Source organism: Nerophis ophidion, linkage group LG03 (assembly GCF_033978795.1).
Source record: "Nerophis ophidion isolate RoL-2023_Sa linkage group LG03, RoL_Noph_v1.0, whole genome shotgun sequence".
Lineage (NCBI taxonomy): Eukaryota > Metazoa > Chordata > Actinopteri > Syngnathiformes > Syngnathidae > Nerophis > Nerophis ophidion.
The window spans coordinates 49529702-49552949 of NC_084613.1; the positions used below are offsets into that span (position 1 = coordinate 49529702).

The window sequence follows — 23248 nt, forward strand, 5'->3', positions numbered from 1 at the left end:
CACCCTACTCACACAAATCTCCTCAACATTGTGGCAGTGTGATCATGAGCAAGGCAAGCGTTCAATCTGCAAATATTATTTTCAATAAGATAATATGACATTACAAAACGTCACAACTTTGCCAGTCAGATAATCAGTCTGATTAAGTCAGATATCTGTATCACAGATATAGCTGTTTCATTTACAGATACGATATTTTAGAAATGAATAGACTGCAATATGAAAGTTAAAAAAAAAACAGAAGAAAACAAAGGCTTTTCTTTTATTGAATACAAAACAATCCAGTTACACATTTATGCTATTACTGCCTGTAGTGGTCTGCCACCTGGTGGTTAAAGTGCAAAATCATTTTATCGTTTACATCTTATCAGTTTACTAACACAATCGTAACAATAGTAATCACTAGGACGCACTTCTATATTAACTTTGTAAATACTTTTTATTTTTTAGTTCTCGTGTAGTGGATGTCATTTAGTTTAGCTGATATTTAAAAAAAAATGTCTGTTAAAATTGTACCAGTGGCCATTAACTATGTTGTTTTATGTGATGTAGTATATGTGATTATCTGTCAAGTTACAGAAATATAGCCCTGTGATAAGATGGTGACTTGTCCAGGGTGTACCCCGCCTTCCGCCCGATTGTAGCTGAGATAGGCACCAGCGCCCCCCGGGACCCCTAAAGGGAATAAGCGGTAGAAAATGGATGGATGGGTTACAGAGATATATCATAAACTACATACAATCAATAAAAAGCAGAGAAATGAAAGGTCCGTACGGGGATTGAACTCGCGACCTTAGCGTTATTAACACAACGCGCCAACCACCCGAGCTTACCGGCCGTGGTATAGCCCACTGATATTTTGAGGTCATTAGGTCAGGATTACTCAAACTAAAAGACATTATAGAATTCAATACTTTATTAATGATGTTCAAAGCGAGAAATAAAGTTCTTCCGAAGGACATACAAAAGTTATTTGTGTACACATCTGAAGATGAGAACCAAAGGCCGCATGACTTTAAACATCCAAGAATCCGAACAAATTTTAAACAAATGTGCTTGTCTGTTGTTGGTGTGAAAGCATAAAATTCTGTAAACACAGACTTAAAAAGCTGTAAGAATATCTTTGTATTTAAAAAGAGTTATAAAAAGAGAAAACTGTAATTATATCAAACTGAATTTTGACTTAGATTGGACGAGTCATTGTGAAAATGCTTAAAGGAAAATGGAAAAGTATGTTGGAGTTTGGGTGTTGGTGGAGGGAACAGTTATAAAGTCATCTAAAATACTGTAATTTGTGTTAAAAAGGGGGCAGATAAATATAAGAATATTATTCTTCCATCTGCTCCTTTCTGATCATGGAAAGGTATGAGAAACAAAACAAAAAAACAATGAATGTGTCAATTGTATGTGTCTTGTAAATATGCATTTTCATGAAAGGAATAAAAATAAATGATGATAATGATGAGGTCAATTCATCCATATGAAAATTGAATCAGGACTAATACATTTTAAAGTCAACAAGCGATTGATTGATTGATTGATTGATTGAAACTTTTATTAGTAGATTGCACAGTACAGTACATATTCCGTACAATTGACCACTAAATGGTAACACCCCAACTAGTTTTTCAACTTGTTTAAGTCGGGGCCCACGTTAATCAATTCATGGTAAAATGATGGTGGATTGGGACTCAGGAAGGCTGGTAGTACATTGCCTTAATATATTTATTGATATTAAAGTGATTCAGTTTTATGTACGTCATTCAAAAGTTTGCATCAAGGTCATTAAAATGAGCTTCAACCCAACCCTAGCGGCTAATTAACTCCAGCTGTGAGTATAACGTACGTCTACACGCGCGCAATTAGCGAGGAAAGACCATGCAAAGACGACATATTTACTTCTTACTGGGCGTCTTAGCACCTGTTAGCCTTATTGGCTCTTCGTTAGCTCTTAGGAGAGAAAGAAAGTTATCAAAATTGCAAAAAGCGTCGACATTAAACAAGTTTCCTGCCCCAGTCTTAATGGGCCATTTTCAGCGAGCATCACCACCCAGGACGACATCGCTTCCCGACGTTTCCGTCACCTGCTCCACCACCGACCTTGTTGTCCGAGTCAAGCCTTCTTTCTTCGGGTTCGGTGCGGACGAGTCGGAGCTCAAGCTGGGCAGCAACTGCAAGGGCACCGGTGTCCTCCGACCGTACGGGGACATCCTCTTCACCTACCCGCTGACGGCGTGCGACTCCAGGCGTGAGGTACCGCGTCGTGACCGCTCGTGTTTTTTTTCTACTTCCAAATGACTTCCTTTACAGGCGACGCGCGACTTTTTGATCTACAAATACATCCTCCATTATGAACCTTCGAGCAATAGGTTTCCAAGAAGGATCAAGCCTCAGATCGATGTCGACATTGAATGTCGATATCAAAGGTACCGTGTTCCCGCCACTCTTGAAATGGATTGCTTTGATTGAAACGTGTATTAGTAGATTGCACAGTACAGTTAATATTCTGTGAAATTGACCACTAAATGGTAACACCTGAATAAGTTTTTAAACTTGTTTAATAACTTGATGAGTTGGCGACTTGTCCAGGGTGTATCCCGCCTTCCGCCCATTGTAGCTGAGATAACTGCCAGCGCCCCCCGCGACCCCAAAAGGGAATAAGTGATAGAAAATGGAGAATAATAATAATAATAACAGCAGAGGGGTTAGTGTGTCTGCCTCACAATACGAAGGTCCTGTGTAGTCCTGGGTTCAATCCCGGGCTCAGGATCTTTCTGTGTGGAGTTTGCATGTCCTCCCCGTGAATGCGTGGGTTCCCTCCGGGTACTCGGCTTATTCCCACTTCCAAAGACATGCACCTGGGGATAGGTTGATTGGCAACACTAAATTGGCCCTAGCGTGTGAATGTGAGTGTGAATGTTGTCTGTCTATCTGTATTGGCCCTGTGATGAGGTGGCGACTTTTCCAGGGTGTACGCCGCCTTCCGCCCGAATGCAGCTGAGATAGGCACCAGCACCCCCCGCGACCTCAAAGGGAATAAGTGGTAGAAAAATGGATGGATGGATAATACATTTTATTTATAAGGCGCCTTTCTGGGCACTCAAGGACACCGTACAAAATCAAAACAATAAAATCAAATTGGATAAAAACAACAATAATAATAACAAAGATTACAATGAATAAGCAGTCCGGAATAGGTGAGATTTGAGTCTTGACTTGAAGAGGGATATTGAGTCCAGGTTACGAAGGTCTGGTGGCAAAGAGTTCCAAAGATGTGGGGAGAGCGGCTGAAAGTTCGGGCACCCATGGTGGACAGTTTAAATAAAGGGACAGTGAGATGGCTGGATGAAGAGGATATTAGGGAACATGAGGGCGTGGCGACATGGATCAGGTCAGAGAGATATGATGGAGAGAGGTTATGGATGGCTTTGAAAGTGACGAGAATTATTTTAAAGTGGATACTCTGTATGATGGGTAGCCAGTGGAGTTGCTGCAAAACAGGGGTGATGTGCTGGATTGAAGGGGTTCTGGTTATTATACGGGCTGCAGAGTTCTGGAGAAGCTGAAGTTTGTGAAGTGACTTGTGGGGGAGACCAAACAGGAGAGCGTTGCAATAGTCCAGGCGAGAGGTGACAAGGCTATGGACTAGTTTGGCAGCAGTATGTGGGGTAAGGGATGGGCGAAGACAACTAATGTTCCGTAGAGGAAAGTAAGCAGACCGGGTAATGCTGATTATGTGGGTTTAAAAGGAGAGTGTGCTGTCGAGGATGACACCCAGACTCTTGACTGAGTCTAAGTCGGGGTCCATCAATTCATGGTAAATGGTAATTGCTTAGCGTTGCTACAGTTATTTTGAAAAATATAATAGAAGACAGATGTGTGTTTGTGGTGCGAGAATGTGTGTGTGCATGGGTGAATGTTATGTGTGATATAAAGCGCTTTGGGTCTCATTCCAGGTATAGCAAAGAGCTATATGACTAGAGACCATGTAACCATGAAAAGAGTAGGACGCCACAATGTCTGTCAGAAAAAATAAACAATAGATTTTGTCAAGCAATTTTTTATTTAAATAAATATTATAGTACTACAGTACAAACCAATGTTTAAAACGAAGATTAGTCATTAAAACAGAAAAAAGACTAGGACTAAAACACTCTTAGTGAAAGCATAAGAAACACAAATGCAAAATAGTGGCTTTTCTGTCTGTTTTAGCTATTTAAAAAAAGACTTAATCAAAAGATTTCAGTGTGTGTGCATAAGTAATTTTTACAAACAGTCAACAATACTACAATAATTGTGATATGAAATGCTCACATTGTTACAGTACATCCCTAAATAGTGTGGAAGTAATAGTCCAACCAAACATTAGTCGACTCAATGAAGGGTAGTCAAATAAATTTTCAAAACCATCATCATTTATTAAGCAATCTGCAAGAACACAAATGTATTTTTGCTAGGAAAAATTACATAGTGACACAGAGTGACTAATTTTAACCTGTAAGTACTGGTTTGGAAGTAGAAACATGTAGATTACTTTTATTAAAACTTTGTCATAGTAGTAACGCCATACCGGAATCTGATTGTTTACATAAATGATAAATGGGTTGTACTTGTATAGCGCTTTTCTACCTTCCAGGTACTCAAAGCGCTTTGACACTACTTCCACATTTACCCATTCACACACACATTCACACACTGATGGAGGGAGCTGCCATGCAAGGCGCCAACCAGCACCCATCAGGAGCAAGGGTGAAGTGTCTTGCTCAGGACACAACGGACGTGACGAGGTTGGTACTAGGTGGGATTTGAACCAGGGACCCTCGGGTTGCGCACGGCCACTCACCCACTGCGCCACGCCGTACAGATATTTTATGAATATATTGTAATATGGGTATTGGGTTACCTAATGAAACATATTATGAGTAAAAACTTTCTCTTTTTTTCACTTACACTGCACCTTTGGGATTATTTGCCATAAATGTCCATACTAGGCTAACGTAAGTTACCTGAGAGTTAGCGAGTGTGTTTGTAACTTTAATGATGTTGTGATACATCACTCAGCCTCTTCTTCGAAAGAAAGCTTGAATTCTGACCCAGGATTTAGAGGTGTGCGAGTCAATCCAATATTGATAAGAGCAATACTAATAGTACAGTATCAGGTGTCAGATCAAATTTAGTCTCTTGAGATCAATATTTTCTGGTTCTTTTAAGAAATTAGGTTTTTTTGTGTTAATAATGTTAGTGTTGATATTGTTAAACTCAGATACAGCGGTACTTTAGTTTTCGTTGCAAAAAGTCTGTCGCAGACAGAATCGTATGAAAACCAAAGCCATATTTGTCAATAAGAAATAATGGAAATCCCATTCATTCGTTCTGGACAAACCAAAAATATTAACACAGAACACATAGCATAGAATAATTGATAATACAAACAATGTGTGATACGAATATATGACTAATGAACAGTAAAATGTTGCAAATTAAAAAATAATATGACTCAACTAAAACGCTGCAATATCGAAAACAACTGCATGAGGCAAATGCTTCGACGTCATAGAAGAAACTGGAAGTTAGCCAGACGTCCATGTTATTGTAGTGAAGGTCTGGCTCCCCGGTAGGATCACTAACTTTCGTTTTTGTTCAGTCAACTTGCAGCATTCCTACCATGCAGTTGGTGTTGGGGTATGTTGTTCAAATGAAAAGTGCAATGCAAATAAGATCTATTATTATTATTATTATTATTATTATTGTGGATTGTTGCCATTTGCAGGATTTTTCTGGATCTTGCAACGTTTTTGTGATGTTCATGTGAAACTTACAAGTACAACACTATCAGTATTGGTAATACTGTCCCTGTAATTATTTGCTATCGGTTCTAAATGTACAGTATCGCACACACCTACCAGGAACTCTCAAGTATCACCAGAGTAGCATCAATTTGTTGACTAAATTTACAGGGGTGTACAGTATTGGAACGAATAGAAAACCACCCCAAATTTAAGATGATCCATTGTTTTCAAGTGAAATAACAAGTGGTAGATTAAAATAATAGGGATATATTAGGCATTAACTTGAAATAGGTGATCATACATAAGGTACGGCACTCTAAGATAAGCTAAAAAAAATAGTTGGCATTTACACTGGTCTGTGGCTTATAAACATAGTATACTATAAAATTAGGACATGATTGGGTATGTTTAGTGTGCTTTGTGGCACATTTGACTTCAAAACACACATTTAGACTTTATATGAAACTGTTACCAGGTGTTGAGCACAAAAATCACTTACATTCAAGTAAAACACTTTGTCTATGACATTCTGACAGTGAAATTGCATTTGTGCCCAAAAAATATTGGGTTGTTTTAAAAGTTAATTTTCAATCATGCAAACAAGTAAATAACTGATTATTGCGATTACTGTATTTACAACTCAAAAGTGATTAATCTGAATTGAACGAAGTTCCTGCAGTCCTGGGTTCAAATCCAGGCTCGGGATCTTTCTGTGTGGAGTTTGCATGTTCTCCCCGTGAATGCGTGGGTTCCCTCCGGGTACTCCGGCTTCCTCCCACCTCCAAAAACATGCACCTGGGGATAGGTTGATTGGCAACACTAAATTGGCCCTAGTGTGTGAATGTGAGTGTGAATGTTGTCTGTCTATCCGTGTTGGCCCTGCGATGAGGTGGCGACTTGTCCAGGATGTACCCCGCCTTCCGCCCGATTGTAGCTGAGATAGGCGCCAGCGCCCCCCGCGACCCCGAACGGGAATAAGCGGTAGAAAATGGATGGATGGATGAAAATATTGACAAAAACATAACTGCAATAATTGTCTGTAATACACAAACCTCTCCAGTAAGTAGCGCTGTTGGACTGAGTTGGCTTCCATTCAATTTTAAAGTGGAATGTAAACTACATTCCACAAGATACTTGTTGGGATTTTATGTAGTTTGATACGGACATGCATTTCCATGTTTTGCTCACAGCACAAAACAATCTATTAGAATGTTATGATCGAAAGAAAAAAAAATAGTAGGTGCCAATAACATAAATTAAATATGAAAAGAAGCATGAGTAAAATCATGCTAAACGTTTGAAAGAAATGTGTGAATTTGGCTTCGGGATGTAGGTATGGAAGTATATCCTTTTATTTTGTTGTGTATGAGAACTTGACCCCTGCTGTATTTGTACAGGTACCACCATGTGTACAAGCTGGCAGTCAAGCCCACATGGCAAGATGCTGTTGTGCGTAAAACCCTGAAAGCGCGTCGAGATGTGTTCCTAATCCAAATGATGGATGGTACGTCTTAAAACTGTACACATGGAATATAATGTCAAAGTAAAACCAGTGTGTTGAATTCAGATTCATGGAAGAACTCTGTCAATACTCGGGTGTACCAACTTGGGCAGAAGGTTCATGTCCAAGTCTCTGCTCCACATCTGCCCGCTGGAAGGAAATTGTACATCGACAGCTGCCATGCTTCACTAGCTAGCAGCTCTTCTTCATCCCACAAATACACAATCATTGGACATTTAGGGTAAGCATAGAGTACAGCAATCAATGCCGCCTGCGTCCCCTTTCGAGCTGCAACGATTAATCTGGTAATTCAATTAGAAAAAAAGATTACGTTTATAATCTGTTGCTTTGGTTAATCGTTTTAGTGTAACTAATAAACATTTGTAAAATACAGAACGCATGGAGCACCGGGAAATTTAAATACGTGGAAATAGTTCCTGCAAGGCCGCTGCAATTTACTGCACATGAGCGTGGTGGTATGTGTGAGCTGCTAACAGTGCAGTTTTTTTTTTGTTTTTTTACTTAACTCACAGACGTTAAAAGTCCAGTTTCAATTGTGATGTGCGTATATTTGGAAAAAAGTGTTAATGGCAAGCAGAAAAAAGTTTGAACCATATTCTCTGAAACACGCATTGAAGTTATGAAGTGTTTTATTCGATTACTGTATTGATTGAACAAACTAATGAACAGATAATTCAACTACTGAAATAATCGATAGCTGCATCCCTAATTTCCAGGCACATTGAACTGATTGCATATTTAATGAATGCCGTTTTAAAAGCTAATTTAACACTGGTAAAATAGCGTTCGTTGTTTGTCCTGTCCTACAATTTAACTTTACCATGAAATACAATAATTAAAATCCTTAAAGGTTTTATTTTTTGTACAAATGTATATTACTCCTTACGTCAACTATGCATTAAGCTTATATTCTTTAAAAACAAACACAATTTAGTTTAGATTTACACACATTTTGTCCCATGGTTTTCACTCAGTCCTGTTACCTTAACATATTACTCTCTCAGAACATTGTGGAATATGCCATAAATCACATGGTCCCCGGGATGTATCATTCATATCTAAAAGTAATTTCACTCATGTGTTTGGTATTTCAACGAAGACTGGGGTGATCTCAGTACACTCCTTTTACCCTAAATTTCATTTTTTTGTTGAATCCCTTTTGATCTGCTGAGTGTCAACATGCTATTAGCATGAATGCTCTTTTGCTATATTTTATGTATTTCATCTATGCTAATTTCAGTCATGTTAATCAAATGAGTCATCTTTGACTTTGGGACTATGTACAAAAACAGTTGCCTGAGATGGGCTAATATGCTTTAAATAATACACATTTAGAGTTGAAAAAAGACTAAAATGTGAGTTTAGTTAAAAGGAAATGGCAGCGATGTGGTGGAATGGCCCACATATTGGTTACTCCATTGGTGGTCTTTAGGACATTCATGTTTTCCACAGTTGCATGCTGGACAGCAAGCGGTACCCAGGAGGGGCTTCTCAGTTCATCTCTCACACAAACAAGACCTTGAGATTCTCATTCCAAGCTTTCCAGTTCATTTCTGACCCAGACAAAGAGGTGAAAAGTAACAGCCATTGTTCAGCTCTCACAAAAAAAAGTTATTTAAGCTTTCGTGTGTCTGTTCTTAGATTAAGATTCACTGCAAATTATTTGTCACATCAGAGAAGCCAGGTCCAGCACACAAATCATGCACCTACAAAGAGGACAGGTGAGCCTATTGATAATTTCACATCTTTCCAAGTGGAATGAAAATTATGTGTGCATATGTTAGGTGGAGGGCTCTCTCAGGGGACGACTCCATATGTGAGTGCTGTGATTCACGATGTGAGACCTTCAAGTCGCACAAAACCTTCCTGGAAGGTGCGGTTTAATTTAGCTACCTTTTGCCAATATCTTTTTTACTAGTTCAGTTGCATTATAAATGTAAAATCTTTTAAGGTTCCGTAAGGAGTGCGTTGCTGGTTGCCGATGAGCCGCTTGCAGAGGAAGGATTACTGCCTGTCAGAAGACCAAATCATCTCCAACACCCAAGTGTGAATGGATCCAAGCATGATGAAGATGAAGGAACAAAAATGCTAATTCTAGAAAAAAAGAAAGAACTTGCAGTCGAGAAATTTGCCAACCCAAAGTGGAAAAAGTCAGAAGAGAGCGTTTCAAATGAGTTCGGAGAAAACGGATCGGGATATGAAGTTGAGGACGACTTTTCAGAGAAGTTAAAGGAAGAACTTGGAAGAAAGTTAGTCCAAGTCAATCAAACAAAAGGGAAAGCGTTGCATGAATGGCTGCAGTCGCAGGGAATGTTAGCGTCACAAGTCACACAGCAGAGAAATGTGCTGCAATTTGAAGACCCAGGCGACGAAGAAAAGCATAATCGCACACATGGGACAAGAACACAATTCTTTGAGGTCCACAATGATGAGCAAGGGGATGACAAAGAGCAGACCTGGTATTTCCCATGGAGGTAGCTTCTTCACATCTCAATAAAATGTCACATTTCAGTTAAGGTGTTCATTATTTTGTCTTTCAACTAAGCACAGCACATGGACAATCTCCAATCGGCTTGAGGTGTATGAAAAAGACTAAGTAATGAATATCGTGTTAACCATTCCTGAACACTAATACAGAATATACTTGGTAGTTCATCGTTCTGTCCTACAGGTATTCAGGCCAACCGTGAAATAAGGGCAAGAGAAATCTTTCAATCAAATGCATTAACAATCACAATCTTAATGTCCATAAATCTTTATTCTTTCCTTTTTATACATGATTTATTACATTAGTCTCTGAAATAGGGTTCAAAGCAGAAATATCCCACTATTTGAGCCAAAAGCAGCAAATAAATGTGTTCTAAAGGAATTTCAGTATAACTTGACATTTACTGACCCCAGATTACATTATGGGTCATGAACACATAACCTTAAATGAAAGGGTGACAGTGAATTTGTGAGAAAAGAACACAAATTAATATAAGAGCTATGCATAAACACTTGATTTATTGGTCACAACTTACATCCGTTGGGACCCTCTTTTTTTTCAACAACAGCAAAAATAACTTAAGATTCATTTTCTGTCACATGTTTTTGGAAACGTCTTTGGTAAATGACATCAACATGCTATATTTACAGCCCAGCCCCCTTAAGTCCCGTTGTTGGAATTTTGATCCCACACTTATTCAGCAGGACATACGGTACAATCGATTTCAAACAGCAGGAAGCAGTACTTATCTCTCGCAGCAGTAAAGCTGAGAACGAAGAAAACATACTGTGTCTACAAAGTTACATGTCCGCTGGAGAAAAAGACCCACACCATTTGCATCAAAGTGACATGTTGTCATCTCGCAACTTGCAGTGAAACCACCTCGTCTTCTTATGGAAGGATCATGTCTCTCCTTCGGCAATACCTGATACTGAGTCATGCCTTTTTTACGCTGAATCTGGAAATGGAGAAAGTATAAAGTTATTTTCTATGAAACTATCTGATAAAATTTAGACAGTGTTCTCCTCTGCACTTTTACAACACATGGAAAGAAACAGGAAGAAAGCCATAATTTTCATTTTTTAAATAAAGCTTGCCAAGCTTGTGGCATCGTCTTCAAAAATAGTTGAGGCTGTAATTGCTGCCAAAAGTGCATCAAAATACTGAGCAAATGGTCTGAATCGTTATGTACATGTAATTTATTGTTCTTTTGTTTTTAATAAATTTGCCAAAAATTCTACATTTCTGTTTTTTTATGTCATGATGGGGGGCTCAGAGTAAACTAAAGAGTGACAAAATAACTTGTGATTTTAGGAAAAGGCTACAACAAAACAGAGTGAAACATTTAAAAGGGTCTGAATATACAAACCCACTGTAGGTCAAAATATGTTGTTTTGAAGGAAAGACTGACATTGTAGCTTTTGTGTGTAAATCATTATAAGAAGCTGTGGGCAGAAAATGGTCCCCTGTCTACACTTTAGACACACCTGACTTGGCACAACAGGTGCATTCTAAAAATAGTCCCTATCACTTAACTATCATATGAGAGTTTTAGATCATTTGTTTGTTCATAAAAAAAGACTGAAAAAATGTGTGGTTGAGAAATTCAAACAAAGTCCCTAAGTGAGCTTATCATCCTGTCACTCACACACCTGTGACGTGGAGAGAAGCAGCAGTGACTTACTCCAAAAAAGTGTGTCAATGGTTGTGCAAGTAAAAAAACAACAAGGGTTATGATGCTAACATTAACATGGCGTTAGTACATCAACTGATGAACAGCAAAGAACAATTCTATCCTTTTTCAAATATAATCTAGCAGGTGTCATTTCACTAATATTAAAAACAGCTTCATTTTGTGTGTTAAAAACAGTTTGTCTTATACAAAGGGCATTATGGTAATCAGGAATTAACTAATAAACATTGTAGAGTATTCTCTCTTACCCATGATGCTCTCTGGTTGTGCCGCATCACTGCCTTCTGCATCCACTGCCTTTGTTTTGGGTTTCTTTGCAACCGGTGGTGGCTTCTTTACTTTCTTCATCAACTCTGTCTCATTAATCTCTGTTGTAGAAATTTCTCCCAGTGGCTTGGTCTCTATCACCACTCTCGTGTTGTTCTTCGAAAAGATAAAGTTTGCCGTGCTGGTGGGAGAGTGACAGACGTCTTTTGGCGACGTAGGCAATTGGAAGCTGAGGCGAGGCGCAGCAGAGCTGTCATTTGACCTGGCAGCTGTCCTCATACGTATGGCCTCCTGTAGGTTCATGGAGGGAGAGCTTGTGATTACTGTAGACTTGAGGACCGTGGGTGCAGGTGGAACAACAACCGACTGGGGCTGGGGTGAAGTTGGTAGGGAGGCGGGTGGAGACGTGGATGTAGGCAAAGGTGTCAGTATGATTAAGGATCTTCTAATGGGCTTCTGAGGAGCCTCACTGTTGGGCAGGGTTGTTTGGACTTGGTCATTGAGTTGCTGAATTGTCAAAATGTCCTTAGCTTTCGCTGGCTCCTCTGCTATGGGAGGTTCAGGGCTGCTTTTTACAGGCCGCAGTTTGACCATCTGCAGAAGGGAAGGGGTTACCACACGGAGAGATTCTTCTTGCACAGGAGATGAGGGTTCAGGGCTTTTTTTCGCTGTGCTTACATGACTAGTCGGGTGCAAAAGAGAGTCCAGCCCCCCCGTGGGAAGAGGTGGTGGCACAGGAATGCCAATAGGTGGAGAACAAGTGAATTCCTCAGGCTTCTCTGGTGAAGAAGGGATGATAGCTTCATTCTGAAGCATAGGAAGGGCTTCATTGGCAGGTACCTCATCGGTGTTTGGGGACGCGGCTTTAAATGCAGGGAGGGACTCCAAGGAAGGTGGAGGTGGAACATTTTGAGGCGGAGGGAGAATTTTACTACATGAAATCTGTTCACTTTGAGATTCTGATGAGATGGTCTCATGTTGAAGGGCTATTTTCGCTTCCAATGAACGTTGGAGTAACTTTAGCGGTTCAATAGGGGGTCGTGGAGGAGGAATACTTTGCGGTGGATTGAGATTGGAAACCGGGGTTTCCTCTTCAGGAGACTGAAGACAACTCTCTTGAGAATATGCAGGAGCAACCACCTCAGAACACTGAACAGAGATTGTTTCAGCAACCTCAGTAGAAGGATCCTCTTTAGCCTTGACTAAAGGTGGAGAGATGTTTGTTGTTATAGCAGAATGGAGCATTTGAACCAAGGGAGCTTTAGCTATAAAAGCTGTAACCTCTCCAGGGGGTGGCGAGGAACCCTTTTTAGGTTTTGGAGAAGGGACATCTTTGGATGGAGGAGAGATGACCTCTGTAATCGTCGAAAGGGTTGCAACCGTAACTGGTGGAGGAGGGGCGGCATATGATGGCGGAGGAGGGGCTGTGTACGATGGCGGAGGGGGTATACTTGAAGGAGGCGGAGGTGCAACCACATGTGACGTTTCAGACCTCTGCAGTTCAGGCTCTGTGACCACAACAACAGATGGAGTGGTACTGGAGGAGTGAAGCTCTGTAATTATCGTTGCAGCAGGTACTGACTTGGATGGCGATGCCGGCAGGGGCGCAATTAACCCTCCTTCACTAATTAAGGGTGGAGGTGGAAGGGGGAAATCTCTCTCATCAGGCACACTCACCACTTGTATTATTGGTGGAGGTGGTGGGGGCCAAGAAGAGTCATAGGACACAGCATTGTTGACCTGTCTGCCAGGAGGCTCAGGAGGAAGGTGTGCCGGAGGAGGAGATGGGGATGGAGTTGAGCGTATTAATGAAATGGTATGTATAACATCCACTTTAGTCTTCACTTCTGATGACTGTGTGAATGACGTTTTGTCTTTGTCTTTCTTCGCCGCTAGCCTTTCTTCACGTTTCTCTACAGCCTTCACTAACATTCCGTTCAGTATGTCATTTACTCGTACATTTTCATCCTTCTCGTTCACGTTCCCAGTCCCTTCTAAATCAACTTTCTGAGTCAGTCTTTCGTTCCTTATTTGGTGAACCTCATTCGCATTCAAAAGTGCACTTTCTTCAACTTTCCGTATCTCTAGCGCATGTGCAATTCCAGCCGTAGCCCCCACCGTCTGATTGTTCCCTTTTCTTTCTCCTGCTAAACTCCTCACAGAGCCCTCGGTAGACACAGATGTAGACACACAAGGAGATGCCCTCTGTTGCCTTCTGTCTTTTGGATTCTTTTTTATGATGGCATATACATTGTCTGGAGCTGGGGGTCCCAGGAGCAATTCAAAGGTGCGTTTGTTATGAGCCCAGACTTCTGGAGGCGGAGCTGGAGGTGCATGGACTTTGGGATGTGGAGGGATGTCAAAAAGTTCTCGCAAGGTCCTCACAGAGGGGCTGACGCTTGCAGATTCCACGTTGTCTTGTTGAGACATCTTATCCTTCATGGATTTGCTGTTTTCATGGGTTTCAGACTGTGGGAGGGGTGATGGAGCTGAGGCACTGGGAAATAACCTTTGAAGCTTTGCTAGGATCCCTCTTTTGTGCTTCGGCGAGGAGCTAAAAGCCTGAAGTTGCGGGGATGTGCAGTCTTGACTTGAGTAGCCACTGGAAGGGGAGATTATTTTCCTAAAATCTTGCAGTGGTTCTCTCTTTCCTTGTGAAGAAGATACTGTGTTTCCTACCTTGGACGATTCACTGGCCTGCTGTAATTTTGACAAGTTAAATAACACAGAACCTGTGGAGTCCTCCAGAGAGCTGGTGTCCCCATTGTAGCCAGGACTGTCCATGGTTGTAACAGGAGAAGCTTCGGGTTCATCAGTTCCCCCAGTTAAAGCTGAGACACTTTGGGGAGAGGACTCCTTTAAAATGTCCACAGCTTCTGCTAAATCTCGTGACCGCCGCTTCATCTTGTTGTGCAGAGAATAAGAACGGCTTGGGGGAGGCGGGGCCCTTTTAGGCTTCATGACGGAAAGGCTGCGAAAATGCCCATCCCTCTTGCCTCCATTTTCATTGATTCTGAGATTACCATTGAAGTTGACTTTAGAGGATTTGCTGATGGAGGAAGTCTCATTGTCGTGACAATTATCCTTTCTAGAGGCATTGCCGCTGGAGATGGTTGAAGAGTCCGACACCAAAGTCTCTGAGGAGTCAGAGTGGCTCCAACAGGAGGTGTCTGACGAGTTGTAAGGGTTATGGTGGGAGGAATAGGTTCCTTTGGAGGCTTTGGAAGAACTAGTTCTACAGGAGGTGCGGGATGGGGAAGGGCTAGACAAAAGCAGGCTACTCTTGCTGACAGTGCGGAGGCTGTTGCGACTTTGGCCACGGCTGATCTCCACCACTTCAATAGATGGTGGCAAAACGGCATTTGGTATAATTTTGGACATGTAAGTAGCCTGCGGAGAAATTAACATTACAGGGGAGGGCCTCTCCTGCTGGAGACTGTTGGTAGTGGTCATGGAGGGAAAAGCCACGGACTGAGGCCTCTGCCCATCCAACAAGTCAGGGCCCAATCGTTGAAGCAGCGCCAGGTCATCCACATGACTAGCATTGGTCTTCATTTGTCTCACACTTAAGGGTCCTTGATGGTCGCTGTCACAGGGCTCACTGTTGAATCCCTCTTCTCTCTCAAATTTTGAAGGCACCCTGTCCAATCCTAATAAAAGAAGGGCTTGTTAATATAAGCTCATTTAACAAATAAAATGAAACATCTAAAGTCATACGATTCAAGATTAAATCTTAAAAAAGTCAGACTTTTAAGTCACACAAGATTTCAAACTGTCACACATAACAAAATTATGTCACCATAGTGCGAGCATTTAGGACACATTCCAGGAGGACTGGTCTCAATAAGTGATGTTAAGCAAAGACAGTAAGCATTAACACCAGAAGCGACTGGAAAATGCAAAACTTCTTCACTTGTTATCACAGTTAAAGAAGAGTGTTTAAGTTGTGTTTTATTTTAATATTTTAAGTAACACATTTATAAACATCTATAATAAGTACAAATGCGTGAGGCATTTGAAACGCTCCCTGCACTACCAGTTAAGAGTTTAAAAGGGCATCATATTGACTATAGAAAAGATTGTTCGTGTTGCTATTATAGGAAAATTGGATCAAAATATGAACAATTTGCATTACCAGCATACTTAATCACAGCCCTTAAACTGTTTTCCTATTCAGAAGTTCCACTGTAGATTATGTTTGACCATCCAAATTAACTTCTGCTATTGGTTTTATCTGACGTCACATCCGCATTAACTATGCAAAGTTCGATGTGGTGGGCCAGTGACAGTCCATTGTCAGTGTGTTCTGGCAGCATTTTGCCTATTTCAAAGAAATATGCTTACGTAGTTTTAGTCTGGTAGAACCGTTCAAATTGCAAAAGCGAAACAGGTTTCATCAGAGTTCCTCGAGAGGTAATCAAGAAGAGCAAAAGATGTCAAGATTTTATGAAAGACGACGAGAAAAGTGGCACGCAGTTCAGACCAAGGGAGCAGAATCAAAGAACGTACGAGTTTGCAGTGATCACTTCGTTAAAGGTTTGTTTGGTATATTTTTTCTGTTGAGTATTTCCCATTTAAGTATTATCTTGACATTATTTGCATTTTATGTTGTTTCAGAGTTCTTGAATCTTATTTTTGCTACTGGGCGAGTATAAATAAAAGAAGGAAATATGAGCAAAACCTAAAAGAGTTAAACTTTTACCAAAGGCAACAATCATAAATGAAACTTTCAGCACATACAAAATGTTGACATCTAAAATTATTTTTGAGAAAGACGAGGAAAAACATACACACTCGTAAAGGGCACATGGAACAACAATAACAGCAAACATGGGTGTAGACGGAAAGTTAAATCATGAATGCAACATCACCATAGCAAAAACTATATGATTTATTCAGGAGAGTGTTGATACCAATTTCCTTGACCCAGCCTCACACAAAGGAGTAGTAGACCTCCATGCTTTTCCAAGTTTTCATCTGTTTTGTCATGCAGAATGATGTACATCTGGTGCACCAGATCGTTCGACATATCTGGGAAAGTGACCGATGGATAATCTTGGAGCTCATTCGGCAAATATTTTTTTGATATCGTATATGGATGCCAGGCTTCACGGTGGAAGAGGGGTTAGTGCGTCTGCCTCACAATACGAAGGTCCTGCAGTCCTGGGTTCAATCCCAGGCTCAGCATCTTTCTGTGTGGAATTTGCATGTTCTCCCCGTGAATGCGTGGGTTCCCTCCGGGTACTACGGCTTCCTCCCACTTCCAAAGACAAGTTGATTGGCAACACTAAATTGTCCCTAGTGTGTGAATGTTGTCTGTCTATCTGCGTTGGCCCTGCGATGAGGTGGCGACTTGTCCAGGGTGTACGCCACCTTCCGCCCGATTGTAGCTGAAATAGGCGCCAGCGCCCTCCGCGTCCCCAAAAGGGAATAAACGGTAGAAAATGGATGGATGGATGGATATGGATGCCATTGCATGAATTGATTTTTTTGCCATAATTTGCTTTTAATGGGGAAGATCTAGGCCCCTTGCCTACTCCTATAGTTCTCACACTGTTTGCTACACAGTAGCCATGTTGGTTTGGTGGCTCACCACATTGTTTACTTCCGTTCAAAAGTCACGCAACTAAATCACACCTATTACTTAGAAACACAAGGGGCATACCTAGTTCTCGTTGAACATGCTGAGGAATGCCTGTCGTCTTCCTGCGTCGTCGTCTTGTCCTGCCTTTTTCCGACGGTTTCCCAGAGCTTAATGGCCTGAATGTTGACTCTGGACAAACAAGGACAATAAGAAAAGAGGACTCCGCATAAGGTTAGTTAAGAAATAATTTTTTTTTACTTTCCACACATCAACATAATTAAAGTCAAATCAACGTGCACATGCCATCTATTTACATTATCATGACTAATGTGTTACTGCACATGAAGTCCTGTTTATTTTAGTAAGTGTCAGGGACGGCCTTGCCATCAGCCAAACCCGGCGGCACAGATTTCCAGGGGCCCCAAAATGTCTCATAGAAAACTATTATTAAAGTTTTCTTCCATCTAAAACAATGGTTTGTTTTTTTGTTGTAAATTTGTGGGCTTGGTAAAATACCTAATCAAGCATGATCGTTTTCAGTGGGGCGGTATAGCCCAGTTGGTAGAGCGGCCGTGCCAGCAACTTGAGGGTTGCAGGTTCGATCCCCGCTTCCACAATCCTAGTCTCTGCGGTTGTGTCCTTGGGCAAGACACTTTACCCACCTACTTCCAGTGCCACCCACACTGGTCTAAATGTAACTTAGATATTGGGTCTCACAATGTGAAGTGCTTTGAGTCACTTGAGAAAAGCGCTATATAAATATAATTCACTTCACTTCAACAGCCCCACCCATCTTCCTGCTTACGCAATGGACTATCCATGCTACTACGCATCGAAACAAACCTGTTGGCACAGTTTTATAAAGATGAAACAGGGTTACCCAAGCAGAGTGGAGAAGACGAGTAGAACGTTTTTTTTATTTAAATAGAACGCATTATTGTTATCAAACATGAGAGCATGACAGAATTAAAAAGACAAACTACCCAAGGTGCCAAACTTAGTGACACTGAATGTGTGTCAACACAGCAAGCATCTGTCAGTGCAAGATGCAAGTGGGGAGTGACGCTTTTTATCACAAATATGTGAGTATTAAAGCGCTCAAAACGGTAAACTATCTTAACTAAGGCCAGTGTAAAAAGTCTCGTCTTTGTCAAACACGTCCAAAGTCAAGAACTCTCTTTTTCCCACCAGTCACACACTTCCGGCCTTGACAATAATAGCGTTTCACGTCACATTCGGCCCAAAATAATGATTTCCCAAAAATGGCTTACACTTTATTGAATGTTAATTAATGTTCATAGTCATTGTGCGGCTTGCATGATAGTTTCTAACAACTGATTTACCATGTTTTTTGGGGTGGGTTTTTTTTGTTGCTTTTTTTGCAGTTACCTTGCCTGGTGAGTCCAGAGCGGGAAGACCTCAAAGACACGGACGACTTCACAGAGACCGCATCAGGAATGGTGCTGTCAGACGTAAACCCCCCACCCTCTCCGTCTGTCTGGACCGTCATCATCGACTAACAGGAGCATAACACACATTAATCATGACAAACATTCAGAATCTTGGAAGGTTTGAATAGTTAGTGGATTTTCACTTACAATTGTGCTTTCATTATCTTGGAACTCTACTCCAGGGTTGGTTTCTACAAGGATAGCAACATTTAAGTGTTTACTAGGTGAAATTCTTTGGCATAATTCACCCGGGCCGTTATGAATATTTTGGCACTAATAAAGCACTACGCTATGAAACTGTCAGCGGCGCTTCATACCTTCCTGCCGCATCATTTTCAAGCCTTCCAAGGCCTCACTGTGAAGGTCCTCCAGGTACTTGGGCCTGCTACCTTCAATGAACACGTTCTCCTGAAGCAGGGGAGGAGGCGAGGTCTTGTCATCCTCATGCAGATTTAGCACAGCTTGAAGGAGAGAGAAAGCCACGGGAGGTGATGAGCATTGGGACTGTAACAGCAGATTAGCTGCCCATACGGACACCAAAGCAGCAATCATGTTGCTGCAAGACACATTTAAGCCCAAACAAGCAAAACAAGAGGCCGACTGCAACAACAGAAAAAATATTATAGCGATTAAATCGTTGTTTGGTTCAGGATTAAACCTTGGCTTTGAGAATGACGCAAAGGATTATCAAGTCAAAATATGTACAATTTATGATGGGATTTGCACATTCTTCTGGACTCCATCTAATCTCATTAGACAGTGAAAAGAGAATGAATACGTCTGTGCAAGCAGAGTATGAACTAATTAGGAGACGCTGTGATTACGTGACAAGGACTGTGGACGCCATCCAGGAAAAAGATAACCTTTGAGATAGAAATGGTATTCAGTCACATGACTTCAGACATGTCAAAAACCTGAAAAACCACTTCTTATGACTAATGAATGTCTTACATGCTCACACTCCGATCACCACCGCTTTCTATGTAATTGAATGCAACATTTTTTTATATTACATCTCAGTGAAAAAAAAATAATAGAATAATAAAGTATATGTTACAATTATATCTTTGACCTGTTACCCTCTGAGAGGCACTACAGATACATTTACACAAGGACGATTAGATTCAAGAACAGTTTTTTCCTCACTCTAAACCAGTGGTCCCCAACCTTTTTGTATCCGCGGACCGGTCAACGCTTAATAATTTGTCCCGCGGCCCGGGTGGGAGGGTGGTTGGATTGTCCTTTTTTTTTCTTCTTTGTCATGAAAAAGGGACGTTTTTGTGGTTGGTGCACTAATTGTAAGTGTATATTGTGTTTTTTATGTTGATATAATAAATAAATTAAAAAAAAAAAATATATATATATATATATATATATGTATATATATATGTATATATATATATATATATATATATATATATATATATATATATATATATATATATATATGTATATTTATATATATATATATATATATATATATATATATATATATGTATATATATATATATATGTATATATATATATATATACATATATATATATATATATATATATATGTATATATATATATATATATATATGTATATTTACATATATATATATATATATATATATATATATATATATATATATATATATATATATATATATATATATATATATATATATAAAAAAAATGTGTATATTTTTTTTAAAATAAAAATTCATTAAAAAATTTTTTGCGGCCGGGTACCAATCGGGCCACGGCCCGGTACCGGGCTTCAGCCCGGTGGTTGGGGACCACTGCTCTAAACCACGTATGTCAAACTCATCTGGCAACCTCATTGTATGTGGTCCACCATGTCGTTATTGTGGTTTGTTACATTATATTATGTGGTCTTCTACATCATTTTATGTGGTCCGCCATGTCATTAATGTGATCTCTAAAACATTTTAAGCCGTCTGCCACTTCATTTTATGTGATCCGCCACGTCATTAATGTGATCCGCCACATCATTTTATGTGGTCCGCCACATTATTTTGTGTGGTCCTCCTTGTTCATTAATGTGATCGCTACATCATTTTATGCAGTCTGTCACATAATTTTAGGTGGCCTGTGATGTCAATTGACGTGGTTTGTCACATCATTTTATGCGGTTCGCCTCATGATGTGGTCCACCATATTATTTTGTGTCATCCAACACATTATTTAATTCTGTCCGCCACATTATTTGATGGGGTCTGACACACAATTTTAATCGGTTATTTTGTTTTATGTCATTTGATGTGGTCCCGTCACAATATTTTATGTGGTCCGTCATGTTATTTCATGTTGGCCGTCACATCATTTACTTGTACATAGTCCACACCATCATTATTTGCCCTGCAAAGACCTGAAAAAAATATAGCACTAAATATATTTGATCTTTTGATTTTTACAGAATAACAAAATGCATGTGTTCTACGCTTTAATATTATCTGATAATGCAACAATATATTCCAAGCAGTTTTTGTTCTTCTTAAAAAAAATGCCTAAATATCTGCTCATCACCTTGACTTAGGTTCAAAACAAGTTAAAGTTAAAGTACCAATGTTTGTCACACACACATTAGGTGTGGTGAAATCATTGTCTGCATTTTACCCATCCCCCTTGATCACACCCTGGGCGGTGAGGGGGGCAGTGAGCAGCAGCGGCGGCCACGCCCGGGGAATCATTTTTGGTGATTTAACCCCCAATTCCAACTTTATCTAAAAATATGAAAATCAATAACAGTTGCCTATGCAAATTGTGTAACAAGACTATTATACATTTATATTTATACTTATTTACTGTTACAACCAACCATCCAAGGACTTGTAAGTTGTAATCACAATGTGTCCCTTAATAAAAATGAGTTTGACACCCCTGCTCTTAGTCCTCTCATGCACAGAACTACAGTCAAACCCTTTGATTCACCAACTGAGCACTTTGATTACTGTGGCTATATCTATATATAGTGTCATGCATCATAACTCTCATTGTCCAATTTACTCATGATTACTGCAAAACCATTTAATCTGTGCAATATTTACATTTATTATTGCCTTATTTACTTTTTCCACACGTTTATAGTCAGAACACTGTACCTTTTATTCCTTATTAATTTTTTTTAATCTAATTACACTATTTTAAATTTTCATCTCTTAAGTTTTGCAATAGAAAAATTAGTCTGTTTTTTGATTGCATGTGTGCACCAGAGAAGGAGTTGGTTTAATGACAATACAAAGCATTCTTTCTATTTTATTTCAAACAAATTAAATGTCACTTCAATGTCCAGGCCACTTTCCAGGAGCGCATGGGGGATCATTAGCCTAACAACCTGCTAAGACACTTTTACGTAATGCCGACAGTTGCTCTGCATTTAGCCACCTACTGTACTACATTGGCTACTCACTGTAAGGTCATGCTGAAATTAGCCTCAACGGCCATGTGATGTACTGCCAGCAATTTTGTAACAGAAATACAAAAACCAAGACTGTCCAAGCCACATCATTAAAAATGCTATTTTAATATTTGAAATAAAAAAAAAAAAACTTTTGTACATGGTTTTTAGACTCAAAACTTTATGTCAGTACTTTAGTGTTATTAGTATAAATTCAATCAATCGATCAACGTTTATTTATATAACCCTTAATCACGAATGCCTCAAAGGGCTGCACAAACCACAACAACATCCTCGGCTCAGATCCCACATCAGGGCAATAAAAAAATCAACACAATGAGCACAATGAGAAACTTTGGAAGGGACAGCAGATGTGGGGTCCCCCCTACACCGCTGGGTGGCCGGTGCAATGGATGCCAAATGGATAGGGTTAATAACGTGAGAGACCAGTCCATAGTGAGGCCAGCAGGGGATCCTATTGGATGTAGACAAGTCGCAGCGCGGAGACGTCACTTTTTTTATGGTTTATTTTAATTTTTACAAAGTGACGTGGGCCAAAAAAAAAACATGCCGCGGGCTAAGAGCGGACCCTAAGTCACATTTTGAAAACCATTTCTAAAAATTTGGACTAAATCTGAAGAATGAGAGACATCAATTACATGATGAAAACAGACTAAGAGTGGTCCACCTTAGGCTAAGCACACCTGCTCTATGAAACTGATCATTTAAAATAACCCCAAATGTGTCCTGCCCCCTCTTACCTTTCTTCTTGACTATGGTAAAGCAGTAGAAGTTAGCGCTGAAGTCATTAGTCAAAAGCACCACCATGACTTCTCTTATAGCTTGTTTAGAATCCAAAAGTTTGACAGAAGTTAGCAGCAATGAACGACTAAAAGAGCAGGATGCCTAATAAAGAACGCATTCACACGCCAGCATGGGATGATCATCTGTGTTGTTTTTGAAAAAGTTGTTTTTGTCAGTTGCTTTCAACGCAGAGATGGTCTAAACAGCCAATGGACAATCAGAGCTCAGGCGCTAATCCTGTGCAGC

At 40.1% G+C, this 23248-nt stretch overlaps 2 protein-coding genes across 3 annotated transcripts in view; one reads left to right on the forward strand and one right to left on the reverse strand.

Annotated features, from left to right (window-relative positions):
• The first annotated feature begins 1803 nt into the window (after positions 1 to 1803).
• Positions 1804 to 10606, forward strand: si:ch211-67f13.7 (uncharacterized protein LOC565426 homolog). Its single transcript, XM_061895504.1, has 8 exons — positions 1804 to 2253; positions 2311 to 2426; positions 7187 to 7293; positions 7357 to 7531; positions 8764 to 8881; positions 8953 to 9032; positions 9096 to 9184; positions 9263 to 10606. The coding sequence occupies exons 1-8, from the start codon at positions 1879 to 1881 to the stop codon at positions 9787 to 9789; spliced, it is 1587 nt and encodes a 528-aa protein (XP_061751488.1). The 5' UTR covers positions 1804 to 1878; the 3' UTR covers positions 9790 to 10606.
• The window catches only part of LOC133549749 (uncharacterized protein KIAA1522 homolog), a 76310-nt gene continuing 63112 nt past the window's right edge, over positions 10051 to 23248 (reverse strand). For both annotated transcript variants that reach the window (XM_061895486.1, XM_061895485.1), the window contains exons 3-8: positions 19112 to 19255; positions 18942 to 18985; positions 18733 to 18859; positions 17425 to 17532; positions 11741 to 15409; positions 10051 to 10757 (exon numbers count right to left, since the gene is read on the reverse strand). In XM_061895486.1, coding sequence (XP_061751470.1) covers positions 10747 to 10757; positions 11741 to 15409; positions 17425 to 17532; positions 18733 to 18859; positions 18942 to 18985; positions 19112 to 19255 — 4103 coding nt within the window. In that variant the 3' untranslated portion in view covers positions 10051 to 10746. The remainder of the gene's footprint in view (positions 10758 to 11740; positions 15410 to 17424; positions 17533 to 18732; positions 18860 to 18941; positions 18986 to 19111; positions 19256 to 23248) is intronic.